The sequence below is a fragment of the Urocitellus parryii genome, chromosome 3 (genome assembly GCF_045843805.1).
Source record: "Urocitellus parryii isolate mUroPar1 chromosome 3, mUroPar1.hap1, whole genome shotgun sequence".
Taxonomy (NCBI): domain Eukaryota; kingdom Metazoa; phylum Chordata; class Mammalia; order Rodentia; family Sciuridae; genus Urocitellus; species Urocitellus parryii.
In genome coordinates, this window is record NC_135533.1 from 22697892 (window position 1) to 22716351 (window position 18460).

The 18460-nt window shown below is 39.5% G+C and overlaps 1 protein-coding gene across 2 annotated transcripts in view; it reads left to right on the forward strand.

Moving 5' to 3' along the window:
• Positions 1–830: 830 nt before the first annotated feature.
• The window catches only part of Cep41 (centrosomal protein 41), a 43298-nt gene continuing 25668 nt past the window's right edge, over positions 831–18460 (forward strand). The window contains exons 1-2 of one of the 2 annotated variants that reach the window (XM_026392792.2): positions 831–944; positions 15627–15690. In XM_026392792.2, the coding sequence (XP_026248577.1) occupies positions 912–944; positions 15627–15690 (97 nt within the window). In that variant the 5' untranslated portion in view covers positions 831–911. The remainder of the gene's footprint in view (positions 945–15626; positions 15691–18460) is intronic. The other variant, XM_026392793.2, reaches the window with a different exon arrangement.

Genomic DNA, 18460 nt, shown 5'->3' on the forward strand with positions numbered 1-18460 from the left:
GAAATAATAATTTTGATGGATTTGGTGGGACATTTAAGAGCCAAGTCAAACTGTGTGCGTAATTGTTTTGTAAAGGTGCTAGGACTTAATTTTCAGATCTGGAATGAGAACAGGTGGTGGCTGGTGGCAGGAGTCACAATGGTTTCCATGACGACGGGATTGGGTTTTAGTCATCTTCCCATCCTCCACAAAACCTACTGCAGCTTTTCTCATAAGGTGCTTATTAAATACTTGTTAAATGAATGATGAGCCACTGAATGGTGTGTGTGCTTTGCAATTAAAGCTGCCGTTCTTTCGCTAGCGTAAAAGCTTTTAAAGTAACAATAATTACTGTATTTACTCATGATATTTTGCATAATTTGCATAATAATTTAACCTGAAAACAATAAACTATATACTCTCATTCCTGCTTCATATCGTATTCCCTACTGGGGAGGGGTAGCCCAGATGTTTGATTAGAATGGCCTTAAGAGCGGGGAGTGGGCTCCAAGGAGGTGCGTCCCATGCTGCATTCCTGCTCCCCCATCAGCTAAAACGCTCCTTCCGTCCCCACTATCGAAACCCTCCCCTGCCTTGGGCACTGCGCAGGCGCCAATCTGCTCCCTCCGGCCCCCGCCCCGAACCCCACTTCCCGCGCTAAGGCTGGAGCTCGCGGTCCAGCACGTCCGCACAAAAGGCCGGGCTAGCTGGCGTCCCGCGTAGTCCTTAGCAACCATTGATCGTAGTCTCGCTCTCACACGACCCTGAACTGAGACAGTAAGCGGAGCAGCCATTGGCTGGCCTGGGAAGACAGGCCAATCGGAGAAGAGATTATAGGGAGGCGGCTGAGCGAGGTCGGGGTAGGGGTTGAAAGCTAGGGTTAGAGGCAACCCGTGAGGCTAGAACCCCGAGCGTGGTCGGTTGGAGCAAATATGTCTTTCCGGAGGCACATTGGGAATCCTGAGGTGAGGGCCAGGTCCGGACCTCAGAGCCGGACGGGGCGGGCGCACCGGAAAAGGCGCCACGTGGACAGGGACGACCAGACAGCTACTTCCGCCGCCCGGAAGGCGGGAAGCGGCCGGCGTGAGGAGGGGTCGGAGCTCAGGGCCGGGGGCGGGGGAAGGCCTGGGGCTCCAGGCCATGTTTAGCGTCTGGTGGTGACAGTCCCCAAGTATGGACTGGACGTCCAAATATGGTTTGTCGCCGCGAGGAGCAAAGTACATAAAGTCACAGCCCCTACCTTCAAAGGGCTTACAGTCTAGGAGTGACAGCTGCAAAACTAGTGAAATACAAAGGAAGCTCTGAGCACTAGAGAAACCAGAGGAAAGGGAGCCGTCATTTAATGGTGTTGGTACAGGAAGAGCAGAAACAAGCAGACCAACCCATTGGAAAAGGGGACAAAACAAGGAAATACTTTTACCCCCCTCCCCAGAACCTCTAACTTCTTCATCTATCTCACCCTAAGTTCTTTGCTGCATTCGTGTCCATCTAAGGTCAACAAATATTAGATGCCCACCACGCAGTAGGTGCTAGACTTAGAGAACAAGACGAGGCCTCCGCCCTTTAGGAAGTCAGTCTCAAGGAGACCTGTAAACAAGATTTTAATACACATAAGACCAAGGGAGGAAATGAGAGAAGGGTCCTGGGCATTTCAAGGCCATTCATTAGGCCGGTGAAAAAGCATCCCTGGTAGAACAGCATGAGCAAACAGTTGAGTGTTGAGCTCTGAACAGTCCCCTGCAGGAGTCTATAGAGACTCAAGTTGGGAGGGGTCTTCTATGTCTTGCTAAAGTTCTTAGCCTTTATCCCAAAGGCGAGTTGCAATCCTTTCATCTCTGTGAATCCTTGGTACAGTGTTGAGAAAGGCTGAGTTCAGGCTGTGCAGAATACCATGATCAATTAGTAAATCTAACTTAATCAATCTAAATACTGTATAATCTCACATGTGAAATCTAAAAAAAATCCAACTCAGAAGTAGAGAGTAGAATAGTGTCACCAAAAGCTGGGGTTGGGAGGTGGGGGGGGGGAGATGTTGGTCAAAGGGTATAAGGTTTCATTCAGTTAGGAGGACTAAATTTTTGAGATCTATTGCACAGCAGAATCTCTACACTTAATACATTGTGAATTTCAATGTCTCACCACAAAAAAATTAAGTGAGGTATTGGATAGGTTAATTAGGTTGATTTAATCATTCCACTGGGGTGTGTGTGTGTGTGTGTGTGTGTGTGTGTGTGTGTTGCCCATGCATCAAATTGTGCCCTATAAATATATACAATTATGGTTTGTCAAAAAAAATAATGTTAGTAAGAAATGTCTCTGGGGAGTAAGGGGGGTAGATTACTAGACTACTAGAGAGTAGTAGTTTGCCACGTAATTAATTCTCTTACCTGCTGGTCAGAATTTGAAATGCTTTTGAAAAGTTTTAGTAAGGAGTGACATGGGTATTTACATGGTCAGATGACTGTAACTGCATGAAGGAGAATGGACTTGTGGAGGCCAGGACTAGAGATAGGGAGATTGGTGAGGTAGGTTACTTGATACAGATCTAAACTGAGGCCACTGAAACTGGAGACAGAATTGGGGAGCAATATTTAAGGGGCATATTATGGTTTGTATCTGGAATGCCCCCAAAGTCTTATGTGTTGAAGTCTTTGTTCCCAGTGAAGCCATGTTTGGAGGTCAGGTGTTTTGGGAATTGATTGAATTATGAAGGCTCTGATTTATTGGTGGATTAATCCATTGATAACTGAGTGGACTACTGGAAGGTGGTAGAAACTGTAGACAGGTGGGGCTTGGTTGGGAGCTTGTCCATGGAGACTGTATCTTGTCCCAAGCCCCACCTCCCTGCTTTTGGCTACAAGGAGCTTAGCAACTTTCCTCCATCACATCCTTCCACCATGTTTCAGCCTTGGAGCCATCTGACTAAGGACTGAAACCTCTGCAACAGTGAGCCCAAAGAAAACCTTCTTTAAGTTCTTTCTGTCTAGTGTTGACTATAGCAATGAAAAGCCTACTAACGGGGTGAATTCATGGAGACTCCTTGATTAGCTTTGGGAGAGTGATGGATGACCATCTAAATGAGGAACTCCCATTTTCTCCATCCTTTGTCTTAAATTCATTATTCTGATATTGCATGTATATTGCTGGTTCTTTAATTTTTATTCTTCACTTTTATTTCCTATTCTCCTTATATTTTTTGCTTTTTTCAAGAGGTTAACTTTATCTACTAATCCTTTTATTGTTTTTAATTTCTGCCAATATGTTTTTAATTTTTAGGGATTCTGTTTTAGGACATTTTGGTTGTTTTCAGTTTGGGGCTTTTAAAATAACTATACCAACATTGGGTGTAGTTCTTTTTCTGGGATAGACACCCAGGAGTACGATTGCTAGGTTGTAAGGTAAGCATATGTTTAGTTTTATTAGAAATTGCCAAACTATTTTCCAGAGAGACTATATACTGTTTCTACCAACAGTGTATGAGATATCCACGTTTTGTAACATCTTGGTTTTACCACGTTTGATGTTGTCAGTGTGGCTGGTGGTGGTGACTGTGTAAATATTATTTCAGAAATAATCGTTGAGATTACTTGTCCTTTCTTATGTTTCTTTGTTTTTCCTAGAGTTTTTGCCTTTACTTTATTCTATGTTTTCTATGACTAATGTAAGAAATTTTTTTTACATCACTATTTACAATGTTTCCATTTGCCCAGAGAAAGTTGGTGTGTGTGTGTGTGTGTGTGTGTGTGTGTATAGAAAGAGTTTTATATTGTAATTTTGTTTTACATAAATGTTATAATATTATACATATGGTTATTTGACTTTTTTTTCACTTAATATATCTTGGATATCTTTCCATGTTAGAAAACTATAGCTCAACTTAATTATTTTCTTTTAACTCTTACCTAAGTACTTGATATGGTCATATCATAGTATTAATCATTTGTTTGTTTGTTTTTTCTGGTTATATTAAACCTAATTTGTGCAAATGGATTGATATTTAATTCTTCATAGTCTCCAGTTATAGTTAATTTTAGTTCTTATTATTTTTACCTTCCATTCTTCTCCCTTCACCATAGACATCTGCTCCCATACATTTAATGTGTATCTTTCCAATTTACAGGCTTTATTTTTCTTACATGGCATACAACATTATTTTCTGTGCTTAAACATAGTAAAAGTAATATGCTATTTATCTTTACAACTTTTATCATGCAAATTATGCTTGAGTTCCATCCATATAGATGGATATGTCTACTTTAAAACTTTTAACTGCCGTACAGTAATGTAGCATTTTATTTATTCATTCCTCCATGGTGGTCTTTTAGGTTGTTTCTGACCTTTTGCTGTTATAAACACTGATGCAATGAACATTTTTAAAATATTTATATTTTTATTTGTTCTAATTAGTTATACATGACAGTAGGATGCATTTTAACACGTCATACTTAAATGTTGAGTACAACTTCTCTTTCATCTGCTCATACTATGTAGAGGTCATGTAATCATATATGCACATAGGGTAATAATGTCTGATTCATTCTGCTATAATTTCTACCCCCATGCCCCCTCCCCTCTCCTCACTCCCCTTGGTCTAGTCCAAATTACCTCTGTTCTTCCCCCCACCAGTGAACATTTTTACTGTTGAGTTTTGAGAGCTCTTTTTATATTTGAGATACTAGTTCTATACTGGATATGTGCTTTGCAAATAATTCCTCCTGGTCTGTAGCTTAATGTTGTTTCTTTCTTTCTTTCCTTTTTTTTTTTTTTTTTTTGTGTGTGTGTATTGTGTGTGTGTGTTGGGGATTGAACCCAGGAGTGCTCTACCATCAAGCTATATCCTGAGTACTTTTTAATTTTTTATTCAAGATGGGATCTCACTAAGTTGCCCAGGGTGGTCTCTATCTTCCAATTCTTCTGCCTCAACCTTGTGAGTCACTGAGATTACAAGCGTGTATCAGTGTACCTGGCTGTAGTTTTTTTTTTTTTAAGAGAGAGAGGAGAGAGAGAGAGAATTTTAATATTTATTTATTTTTTTTAGTTTTCAGCGGGACACAACATCTTTGTATGTGGTGCTGAGGATCGAATCCGGGCCGCACGCATGCCAGGCGAGCATGCTACCGCTTGAGCCACATCCCCAGCCCCTGTAGTTTTAAAAATCCTGTAGCAAGGCTGTTTTTGAAAGAAAAAGGTTTTAATATTTTTCTCTTTTTACTATTTAAATTTTATTTTGGGGGGGGGGGTGGGTACCAGGGCACTTGACCACACAGGAGCACTTGGCCACTGAGCCACATCCCCAACCCTATTTTATATTTTAGAGACAAGGTCTCACTGAGTTGCATAGAGCCTCGCTAAATTGCTGAATCTGGCTTTGAATTCGTGATCCTCCTATCTCAGCACCCAGATTACAGTTTAATTTTTTATAGTAGAAGCTTTATAGAGATGGTAATTCACATAATTTTTTTAAAATTTATTTCATTTTGAGAGAGGAGAGAGAGAGAGAGAGAGAGAGAGAGAGAGAGAATTTTTAATATTTATTTTTTAGTTCTTGGCGGACACAACATCTTTGTTGGTATGTGGTGCTGAGGATTGAACCCGGGCTGCACGCATGCCAGGCGAGCGCGCTACTGCTTGAGCCACATCCCCAGCCCCACACATAAATTTACTCCTTTTAATGATCTATAGAGATGTGCAGTCATCATTAGAGTTAATTTTAGAACATTGTTATCACCCCCAAAAGAAGTACTGTAACCTCTAGCTGGCGTCAATCCTCCCATCACTCCTTCCCATCCAGTTGTGGAAATCACTAATCTATTTTCTAGTCTAGATATTTCATATAAAAGAAATCGTGAAAAATGGTCCTTTGTAACTGCCTTCTTCCACTTAGCATGATATTTAAGATTTGTTCTTGTTATTTCATTCATCAGTACTTCGTTCCATTTATTGCTGAGTAATCTTCTATCACATAGATATACCTCATTTTGTTTATCTGTTCTTTAATTGATGGACATTTGGATTGTTTCCATTTTGGGGCTATGAATAATGCTACAGTGAATATTCATATATACATTTTTGTCTGGATATGCTATTTTCATTTCTCTAATGATACATTATATGAATATATATATATTATATATTATACACACACACACACACACACACACACACACACACACACATATATATGTATTTCCCCTTTTGGGTGCTGAGATCCAGGAATAGGTCAACAAAGGATAGTATTAGATAGTATTGGTTAGGGTGTTTTTTGTTTTGTTTTGTTTTTTTAGTTATAGTTGGACACAATACCTTTATGTTATTTATTTATTTTTATGTGGTGCTGAGGATCGAACCCAGGGCCTGGAATGTGCTAGGCTAATGCTCTACCGTGAGCCACAACCCCAGCCCTGGTTGGTTTGTTTTTGCAGTACTGGGATTGAGCCCAGAGGATCTCTATACTGGGCCACACCCCCTAACCCTTTTATTTTCTTATGAGTAGGGTCTCACTGAGTTGCCCAGGTTGACCTTGAACTTGCTGTTCACCAGCCTCAGCCTCCCAAGTTACTAGGATTTCAGGTGTGGGCCACTGCCGCAGTCTGGCTGGGCACAATTCAGGAGCCACTTGTCAAAAGAAACTAACTTTATTTTTAGAACTACAAATGCCAAACAAAACAGCTCCTCAGGAAAAAACCCTCAGAGCCCAACTGCCACCACCGGCTTCCACAAGCCTCTCCCCCTCACAAACCTCACCACCTCCCACAATCCTCCTGCTCTTGAGGCCGATTGGCTGGGTCATGTGGGCGGAGCCAAAGAAGTCCCCCAATGAGCAGCTCCGTGGTCTGAATGGGCAGGGAAACAGCCCAATGAGCAGCTCCGTGGAGGAGCCAATCAGCTAGATGTTGCTGGGGCCGCTGTGAGCCAATCATCAGCTGGCAGCTGGAAGTTTGCTGGGGCCCCTTTGGCTGTGGCTCTCAACAGGCCACTGTACCTTGCTCCAACTAATAATAGCTTTAAAAAATGTTTTTCTCCTGTATAGTCTCTGTTTCCTCCAAATATCTGTTTTTCTTTTTGTTTTTGTATCAATCAGCTTAGACTGCCATAACAAAATACCATAGACTGGGTGGCTTAAGCAGCAGAAATTTATTTTTCATAGTTCTGGAGTCTAAAAGATCAAGATCAAGGTGCCCACTGAGTCCAGTTTCTGGTGAGGACTCTCTTCCTGGCTTGTAAATGTGCTCACAGTGAAGGTGAGGGGAGAGGGAGTTCATTGTTGTCTCTTCTTATAAGGACCCTAGTCGTATTAATTCTATTGGATAAGAGATAATGATCTCAGGCTTCTTTTAGTTCTCAGTTATTAATTTGTGTTTTTGAGTAGGAGATTTATTTTTTATTTAATTGGTGCATTATTCTTATATGTAATAGTGAAATCTGTGTGGCTCAAGCGGTAGCGCGCTCGCCTGCCATGCGTGCGGCCCGGATTCCATCCTCAGCACCACATACAAACAAAGATGTTGTGTCCGCTGAAAACTAAAAAATAAATATGAAAAAAATTCTCTCTCTCTCTCTCTCTCTCTCTCTTTAAAAAAAGGAAAAAAATAAATTTGTTCTGTTTTCTTTATATATGGACCGAACATAATTTAATCAATCTTATTTCCTATTATCTTGCTATTTCCTCTGCTCCTCGCTCCCCCGATCTGTTTGCTCTTTGAGTAAAAGATTTTAAAAGGTGGTTGAGGTCTTTGTATATTGGGGAGAGGCTTGCAAATGGTGAGCTTTATTATAGAACAATATCACTAAGCTGTGATTTAGGAACTCCCCCTTTCAACTCTGCACTCTTAGCCTTTCCTCTGTGCCTGGTCAAATTCTCCAGAAAATTCCTCTGGTCTCCTGAGAGTAAAAGCCTAGATGGATGCCTGGTGGGATTATACCTAGAGATTAAATCTCAACACTAATGTGCACCATTCATTTATTCCTCTCATTTTCAATAAAGATATCTCTGCCTTCTACTGTGTGGAGACCTCCCACTCCAGAAATCCTTTCCAGGAAATAAATCTATAGATGTCTGCTAGGATGGGCACGGGGCAGTCACACAGAGGAGAGGGATTTGGAGATCCAGCTGCTTCTCAAATAGGCTTCCACCAGTCCTTTCAGCCACTTCTTTTACTCCCCACTTTTGGAGGTGCCTGAGTCTGTCAACTTCTCAGCCTTTTAAGACTTGTTCTTGGCTTCTTTCCCTATTCCTTCTTAGTCTTCAGTTATCTTGAGTACATCAGGCATTTTCACTTGTTGATCTGCTTTCTAGAGTTCAAGAATCTAGTGTTCTACTGCTGTCACTTCTCCCACTCTGTTTGATTTTGGGTGGGTGGGTATAATACTGAAAGGTAATAATACCCTTTCAGTGAAGGTTTTGGGTGGGAGTGAAATAAAATGCTTTAATTTAGTCTGCTCTCTTTGCCCAGTATAGGTCATCTGTAATTATTGTATTTACTAGTTTGCTTTCTGGCATACTTACAAGAACATAGGATAGGGACCTCATCTGCTGCATTGTCTCATTACCTGCACACAATAGTATTTCATAAATATTTGTCAAATAAGTGGATGAATATGTATGATTGAGATCTATCTATCTATCTATCTCTGAAGCTGAGAGAAGTCAAGGCTGAAAGTTCACAAATCAGACATTAGATGCCTATAAATGGAAATAAGCCTAAGTGTTTGGCTCACAGAGAACCTATTGATTGAGAAGATGGAATCCTGGGGAGCACAGTAATTAAGTGGCTGACAGAGAAATGATCTGTATGTCATTAGAGAATCAGAGAATACCGCCAAAGCCAAGGGAGTAGAAACTGAAGAAAGTGGGGATATATGTCAGTGTCATGTGGTATAGAAAAATAAGTTACACTCTGAAGAGTATCCATTATATTCATCAAATAGGGGATCAGATGTTGGGTAGCTGCGGTAGAATCCTCAGTGAGCAGCACTATAATGGACCAAAGAGAAGGGCAGATATGCAATGTACATTATTATTCCTAAGAAGCTTAGCTAGAGAATAATCAGGGTGGAGTGATGTTCTAATTATATATTGATTTCTTTTGAACCGTTTCCCTATTTTAAAAAAGAAACCGTCATTTTACTATTATCCCTCATGGTTCTGAAAATTCACTGGGCTCAGCTAGGTGGTTCTCACTTGGAATCTCTCATGTGGTTTTGTAGACAGATGGGAACTGGAGCTAACTTACTTTGAAAACATCTTCATTCACAAGGGTAGTGTTATTGTTGTCTATTGGCCACGCAATGGGCTTTTCTGTGGCCTTTCCTATCACATGATCACTGAATTCCAAGAGCAAGTGTCCTGAGAGAACCAGGTAGAAGCGGTACTTCTTTTATGATCTAGCCTCAGAAGTCACATGATATCACTTCCATCACAGTCCCAGACCCACCCAGATTCTGCAGAGGAAACATAGGTTCCACTACTCAATAGGAGGAAGGTAACATCACACTAGGATGGGAAATTTTCTTGCGGCTATCTTGAAAAATGCACTTGGAGTGCTTTTTCCATCCTTCTTCCCCATCTTTTTATCCACAGAAGTTCAACCCTGAAACACAGCTTCAGTGCCCACTCTTCTGTGAACTCTCTTCTCACTCTACAATGTATGAGCCATCTCCTTTCAGATTTCCAGAGCCCCTGATGTCTGTGTACCTACATAGGCACCAGCATGCACACTTATGTTGTTCAGGTCTTCATTTGGCAGGTACTTTCTGCTCTTTCACTAGTACAAGGCTTTGTGGGAAGTACAGAGATGTACAAGATTGAGCCCCTGTTGGAAATGCAGGGAGCGAGATGTGTGAATGGAACAAAGAGAAGTAAAATCTAGGCAGGGAAGATATTTCCCTCTGACTGGGGCCTTTTAAAGGAGAATTCCTAGGAGACATGCTTGTGCTTGGTTTCAAGAGTCAGAAGAAGTGGAGTAGCTGGGTAAGGAAGGTACACAAGGAGGATATTACATATTATTTGACCCTCCCTAGAGATGTAGCCCTTACAGGGTCTTTGACATTTTCGGTTGTTCTCAAAGAACCTGTAATAATACCACAAACATCAACTTAACTTCCTGATTCTTCTTGATGAACTTCATTATGACTACCTATCTTAAATTTTTTTTTTATTTTAAATATATCCAAAGCTGCCTCTTCTACCTGAACCTCTGCTCATTAACCTATAAACATTCTCAAATTAATTTCTCTCTCTTTCTGTCTTAAAGAAAAGAAAACAACAACAAAGATTATCCCTTAGCTCTTGGACTGGGGAAAAAAACAAAAAGACCATCTGTCTACTTACCATCCTTTTCTTTCCTTCCTCTCCTCTCATACAGGGGACCTGCTGTTTTTGCATCTGCCCTTGTCAATTTACCATAACTGCTTTCACCAGGGCCATCTACAATGTCCTGTTTTGCTAAATCTAAATTCACCTTTCTGTTGTTCTTTACTTGACCCTCATTCTTGTTCACCTGTTCATGCTTGACCTCTTGTTCTCTGACGTGACAGCTTTGTTCCCTGTTGACCCCTCCTTTCTTTCTGCAGCTCTTCTTAAGTTTTCATGACTCACTTTCTTATGGCCTCTTCTGAGTCTCAGAAGTTGCCTCTTATCCACCTAACCTTCAATGTTGGGGTTTTTCTTCTCAGTTTATACTTTTTCTAGAGTGGGTTTTGGCCATTATCATGATTTCTTCAGTTGCCTATAGCTGATAACTCCCATATCTTTTTTTTCATAGACTACATCTGTCTCCTGATTTCCAGATCCATATAGCCAACTAGACACTTCCATTTTAGATAACCTACAGATATCTTGTACTGTTCATGCCCTAAACTGCCGCAGCCCGGCTGGCTGGGCAAAATAACTGGGGGGTGACGAACAACACTATGCACATACCATGTTTTTCCATATATGCTTCCTCTTCAACTCCCTTTTTGGGGGCATGGTACCACTGTCCTTTTGTTACAACAGGCCATTGACCATTGTTTTGATTCAACATTTTAAATGTTTCTTGAAATGGTTTCTGTTCATCTCTACTGCCACTTTCTCAGGACCAGAGTTCCTCTTAGCACAATACCCTCCCACCTAATTTTCTTGACTGTCTCCCTTCTTGACTACAAGCAAATTTTCCAAATTGCTGCCAGAGTTTTTTAACAGAGAGCTTGTTAAAAAAAAAAAAAAGGAAATATAATCTCATCACTGCTCCCTAAACTTTCAGTGATTCCCCATCATCTTCTCTTGGGTTTCTTAACTTTGGCATTGTTGACATTTAGGCTATTTCTTTGTTATGAGGGCTGTTCTGTCCATTATTGAATATTCAGCAGTATCCTTGACCTTTACCCATAAGATAATAACAGCAACCCCCAATACCCAGTTGTGACAACCCAAAGTGTCTCTAGACATTAACAAATGTTCCTGGGCAAAAGTGCACCTGTTTAAGACCCATAGATCCACAGGATAAAAATCCAAATTTGTTAGCCTGTATACAAGGCCCTTTGTGATCTGCTCCTGCCTGCCTCTCGAGCGTCATTCATCCTCACACTACCCCCAGTGTTCCAGGTCTACCAGTTGCCATTAGTTTTCTTAAAGCTGTCCATACCTTCTCTATCTCTTTACTTGCCCAGGCTTTTCTCTCTGCCAGGCCCTGTCTCCCACCCACTGCTCTGTGTCCTTGAAAAACCTTGGGTCCTCAGAGTTTAGCACAGAAGGCACCCTTTCAGAAAATGGTTCTTGACACTTAATCTGGATTAGGTACCATTTTTGTGCTCCCATCACACCCCTGCTTCCCTCTCCTTGTTCACCCCACTGTCTGTCATGAGTGTATCCAGAAGTCAGTGACAGCTGAATGTGTCCTCAGCATAGGGGTCTGCTCCTGGTGGGCATTCAGTAAGTGAATGGCTGGTGCTCAATAAGTCTTTGTTGAAGGAATGAATAGTCTTCCTTGAAACAGCTGCTTTTCACAGCTCTTTCACTTTCCACCATTCCAGCCTGTTTATGTCATCGAAATAAAGCCAGTTGGTCAGTAGGTCAAGAAGCAGTCACCCCAAAAGCAAGAATTTTAAAGAAGAAAGTATGGCTGTACTGTAAACACGCACTGTGCTGGCAGTGGAGCACAAATAGCTTTACTTTGTGGTTGGTACTAGAAAATCAGCAATAAAAAAAGTTGGACTGAAATGGGAACATGGAAAAGAAACGCTACATTTTTCTCCTGCAGCATATGGATTTCTCATTAGTCCATGTAAGGGAAAACCGGGGGCGGGAAGGGCTCAGTGGCTGCAGCTGTCCACACTCTCCCCTCATCATTCTGCCGCCACCACACCTGGTCCCCAGAGATACCCTCACTTCTTAGCTATTTTGGCTTAGGTATGGACAAATCCCCTTGGTTCAGCAGAGACTGGCCTGGAATTTTTCTAGAGAAGCTTTGCTAGGAAACTGGTGGGAAAAACAAAACAAAAGTAAAAACAGGAAATAAAGTATAGAAATGATAAAAATATATCGTGCCAAAAAAAAAAAGTCTCTTAACTTCAGATAACTGAAATCTAGAATTTGCTTTCTTTGACTTTGTACTATTTGTTTCATTTTGCCATGAAATTGTCTCTCTTTGGGGAACTTGTCCTAAATCTCCCTTTTCAGTCTTATGTTTATTTTCCTTCTATTACTTAAGAATCATCTCCATTTCATCTAGGGAAAATGGAAAGGAATTGGAATTGACGTTATAGTCACTTTATCCTATAGACAGCAGATCATAATGAGAAGTGATCAGTAACCTTTTTCTAAGGATGAAACAGATCAATGCTTGCAAAAAGAATCTGAGGACCAGTGCTAACTGTTCATAATAAAGATTTTACTTGCCAGGTGTGAAACAAAAAATGAAGACCATGTCATATGAGTTTTTTTAATATTACTTAAGAACTGAACTTTAAAAAATTTTTTTCTTGTAGTTATAGATGGACAGAATACCTTTATTTTATTTATTTTTATGTGGTGCTAAGGATCGAACCCAGTGCCTCACACATGCTAGGCAAGTGCTCTACCACTGAGCTACAGCCCCAGCCCAGAACTTAACTTTTTACTCTAGGATTTTTTTTTCTACCTTTTAGGCATTAAAATAGCAGATGGCAGGTCTGGATGTAGCTCTGTGGTACAGTCCTTGCCTAGCATGTGCAAGGCCCTGGGTTCGATCCCCAGCACTAGGGAAAAAAAAAATAGCAGATGGCTTATGTTTTTATGTATCAGCTAAAAATTAAATTAAAAATTTAAAAATAAACAATTCTTAAAAAATAAAATAAAATAACAGATGGTAGTTGTAAGGTTTTGCTTTGGTTTTGTTTTTTGTGTTCTTACTTGGCAAAATTAAAAGTTGATAACTCTCTGTAGTTGCCCCCCACAAGTTTTTAAAAATTATTCTTGGTCTCTGAAATCCACAGCTTTGATCAACAGATATTTTGTTCAGACATAGAAGTATCCTACCTTTTTTTTTTTATGCTTGTAGGTCATTTGAAAAGGTATCTCAGTATGGAATTTATTTTGCAATCCTCCCAATAGGATATACTATAGATTGTTTTCAAAAGCAAGTGGTGTAATTTTTTTTTTAAGTTTTAATGTTCTCTCCTAAGGAACCAGATAGTTGGCTGTAATTCAGTCTTTATTCAGATACTCATTTATTGACTGAATATCAGTAAGTACACTTAGTATGTACTGGGTCCTGGGCAAATATAAACCTTCAAGGAAATCCTAGAGTAGGGAAGAAGTTCTAGTTGTAGCCAGTAGGCAGGTATTGATACTCTGGGGGATAGGAGAAGAAAGTACCTAATTCCACTTTGGACAGCTTTACAGAGGAAATAAATTTTGTCCAAGGACAAGTTGAGGAAAGGCATTCTAGGCAGACATCTCCAAGACTGGAGATATTACGGGGACATTCCTGTCCATAAGCACATGTGCAGAAGATGAAGTTGGAAAGATATTACCCAGTTTTAATTTCATATTTCATATTCCACAGCTACCTATACTGAACATATGGATTTCATACTTAGAGGCTAGAAAAAGACCTATAAAAAAGCCATATTTTGTAGTGTCCTTTTTTTTTTATCCTTCCCTTCCTTAATGGCTTTTGCACTCACCACAGGAATTTAATATGGGTTAATGTCTTGTGCTTGGATTCAAAGTGTTAACTATCAAAACACAGCAAAAGGGAGACCTGGCAGGCATTTTTGCTAACCATAAACTTATCCTGAACCTGAGATGAGCCTCAGCTGCCACAAGAGCCAGTCTGTTGGCAGTGACACATGTGGAGCCCCAGATTTGGAGGAGCAGTGTCAGAGTTTGCCAGCACAGGCCCTGGCCAGACAGCATCTGGTCAGGTCTGGATCCCACCTGCTATATTTTAGATGATCTGTGGATAAAATCTAGAGGGTGTCCCAAAGCCTTCATAAAAAGAGTAACATTAAAAAAGAGGGGCAGGATAGCTGTCTTTCATTATCTTAACAGGTTTCTTGAGGCAGGGGCAGATGATTCACTCTGTTACAACAGTGGATTAAAAAGAAATTGAAGGGAGATCAATTTTGGCTCAATGTAAGTTTTTTTTTTTTCTTTTCTTGTAGTACCAGGGATGAAACCAAGGGTTTCCCACATGCTGGGCAAGCACTGTGCCACTGAGCTACATCCCCAGCCCAAGATTATTTTTATTTTTTTCTTTCTTTTTCCATATATTTTTATTGGTAAGTTATAGTTGTACATAATGGTGGGATTTGTTGTTGTTTACTCATATGGGCACACAATATAATTTGACCAATATCATTCCCCGGTATTTCCCCTTTTATTCCCCTCTTTCCTCCCTCTGGTCCCTCTTCTCTACTGATCACCCTTTGATTTTCATGAAATCCCTCCCACCTTTTTCTTTTTCCTCTCTAGCTTCCACATATGAGAGAAAACATCCAATTCTTGACCTTCTAAGTTTGGCTAATTTCACTTAACATAATGTTCTCAAGTTCCATCATTTTCCTGCAAATGACATAATTTCATTCTTCTTTCTGGCTTAATAAAACTCCTCTGTGTATATATACCACATTTTCTTCATTCATTCACCCATTGAGGAACACCTAGGCTGGTTCCATAGTTTGGCTATTGGGAATTGTGTAGCTATAAACATCACTATAATGTGATGACTTTAATTCCAAGGTAATTTATTTTTCTTTTTTTTTAAATTTATTTATTTTTTAGTTGTAGTTGGACACAATACCTTTATTTATTTATTTTTATGTGGTGCTGAGGATTGAACCCAGGGCCTCGCATATGCTAGGCGAGCGCTCTACTGCTGAGCCACAATCCTAGTCCCCCAGATAATTTCTAAGAGCTTTTTTTTTTATTCTTATCACATAGTGCTCTGAGATTATTTTGACAAAATGTGTTTTGACAGAAACAAGGTAACTGTCTCCACCTGAAGAAATGCCATAGCAAAGAGTTCTATATGGTAGGGATGGTTAGATCTCTAAAGTAGCTTTCATCCTTAAAGTCGATGAAATTTTATTATTTTTCTCCATTTTTAAGTATCTGATTCTTTCCTGAGTTTGCCACCTTTATCTTTACATTAACCCAATTAATTGTGGATTTTCTTATTTTGTAGTATTTGACTAAAAGGATACCACAGAACCCAAAATATCAGCATGTCAAGTCAAGACTGGACACTGGTGAGTAAAGATTTAGAAAGTTAGAATTTTTTTTTAATACAATAGCTAATTTTTGACAGAAAGCAGCCCATCAAAACTGGTATAAATCACAGCTAAAAGTTTCTCACTATCTTGCCTGATGTCTTTTTGGGCTCAGGACTTATCTTTGAAAACTGTTTTTCAAATTATCAGTAAAAATTTGCAGTTACATAATTTAGCTCATTTTTCATTACCACATTAGTAATAATAGAAATTGAGAAAATGAAATCCCAGAAATGGAAACCATTGTTCAGTAAGTTATGGTGCTGATGCTAAGTAAATATCAGGAGGTCATCTTCTGTTTTGAAGTACCTTAAATATATTGCTTCAAGCTGGTGGTAATATCCACGTGCATGCTTGTTCTGTTCGGTGTTCACACAGAAGGTACAAGTGAAACTGTGGACTTTGGGTGATAGAAAGATGAGTGTGGATTGTGGTTTTTGCAATGAAAGAGCTTAGATTCAAGTGATGGCAGACAGACTTGAATGAGTAACTAAAATATCAGACAAAATTTAATTAGTGCTGCAGTTCAGGTGAAATATGGTTTACAAGTACCTTCCTACTTATTTCCTTGCTGTTCACATCCTTCAGTGTCGTGATGAGGACTGCTGTCCAGATCCTGGTGGATTTGCAGTCTTGTGAGGTTTGGGTTGTTTGTTTTTTTCTTTTTCTACCCTTTAAATCCTGTTGTGGAAAATCTACCTGATTAAGATGGCTTTGCTAGGGGATTGGGGGACTCTCTACCTTTAGCAGTACTGAATTTTCCACCAGTACCTCAAGACAACTGAGGAAAGCAAAGGGGGGTGTTGTCCTTGTTTAAATGATCTCATTTATTTTGTCTTTCTCTTTCTGCAGTCTCCTTAAAAATCAATATCTTCTATTGCGCATGTTTCCTCAAATAACCTGGACTTCAATTAAATGTTTCAAATGCAGATACTGTTTCTTTTTACCTTTCTTTCAAACATCTCCTTGTCATACAGATATTTATCCTTGCAAATATCCTGTTTGATGGGCAGGTGAAAATATTATCACTGTTTTAGAGGAGATGGAAATTGTGGCCTGGAGATTTTGTGGTTTACTCAGAGTTCAATATAGAAGCTAAAGCCAGGATTGTCAGCAGAGTGAGAAAGTCAATACTGGAGAGTAGGTGCCAAATCTAGTGTAGTGTCTCACCACCCTGTGTTTCCCCCAGCCTTGTTTCTTCTATTATTTGTACTCTGAGCTCCTTCACTTGTACCCACCTCCCCCTTAATTGCAATAGTGGCCCACCCTTCTGAAATAAGTGATATGGAGGTAAGCACCAGATATGGGAGAGTCCAGAAGTGATGTTAAAAGACTACTGTCCTTGAAATCTTTATAGCTTTGAAATTAAAATTTGTAAAAACTGAGATTTATCTAAGATACTTAGATTCGTCTATGCCTTTGTAATTTCTTTTTCTCTTGAAAATCAAACTGGGGTTTATGCCACCCCATTCTTTCTTTTCAGTTTCTTAATTCATAACTAAAATTTGATTCACTAATAGTGCCTGAAATTAATTTCAGTTTTTGTAATATTGAGATACTTATGTTGGTTTTTATAATATATATTAAATATCTATATCTAGTATATCTTGAGAGTTTTAAACTACTTTTTAAAATTAGCTTTTTATTCTGAGATAATTGTAGAATCACATGCATTTTGTAAGAAATGATACAGAGAGATTTCATGTACCCTTTTCCCAGTTTCCTATATGGAAACATCTTAAAAAACTATATTGTCACAACTGTGATATTGACATTGACATGTCAGTCAAGGTACACAACATTTCTATCACCCCAAGATTCCTTATGTTGTCCTTTCTACTCCCACTCAAATATTTAACCCCTGACAGGCACTAATCTTTCTCTGTTTCAATCATTTTGTTTCACAAATAGTATATAAATGGGATCCTATAGTATGTAACCTTTGGATTGTCATTTTTTTCCTCAGCATAATTCTTAAGATTCATCCAGGTTATTACATGTGTTGATAGTTTATTCCTTTGTATTAGTGGCTGGTATTTACCTGTTGAAGACCATCTGCATTGTTACCACTTTAGAGCTGTTACAGATGAAAGTACTATAAACATTCATTCAGATTTATTTATTTATTTACTGCAGTCGTGGGGATTGAATCCAGGGGTGCTGCACCACTGAGCTACATCCCCAGCTCTTTTTATTTTTTATTTCCACACAGAGTCTTGCTAAGTTGGTGAGGCTGGCCTCAAACTTATCATCCTCCTGCCTCAGCCTCCCTAGTAACTGGGATTACAGGTGTGCACCTCCTTGCCTGGCTTATGTAGATATTTTGAGTGATCATAAGTCTTCATAATTGCCCAGGAGTACAATTGCTGAGTCACATGGTAGTTTATTTGTGTGGTATAAGAAATTGCTGTACTGTTTTCCAAAGTCATTGTACTATTTGATGTTCCCACCACATTGGTTAAGTGGTTCATTATCTCTGATAGCCATTCTGATAGGTGTGTAGTAATGTATTGCAATTTTACTTTCCCTAATTGCTGATAATGAACATTGCATTTGCTTATTTGCCTTTTGTATATCTTTGGTAAGATGTCTGTTCATGTCTTTTGCCTGTACTAATTGAATTGTTGGGCTTTTTGCTGTTGAATTTTGAGAGTTTCTTATATATCTCAAGTTACTTAGGAGGCTGGGATAGGAGCAGTATAAGTAACTCTTTTTATTTTTTTCAGACAAGGTCTTTAGGTTGACAAGG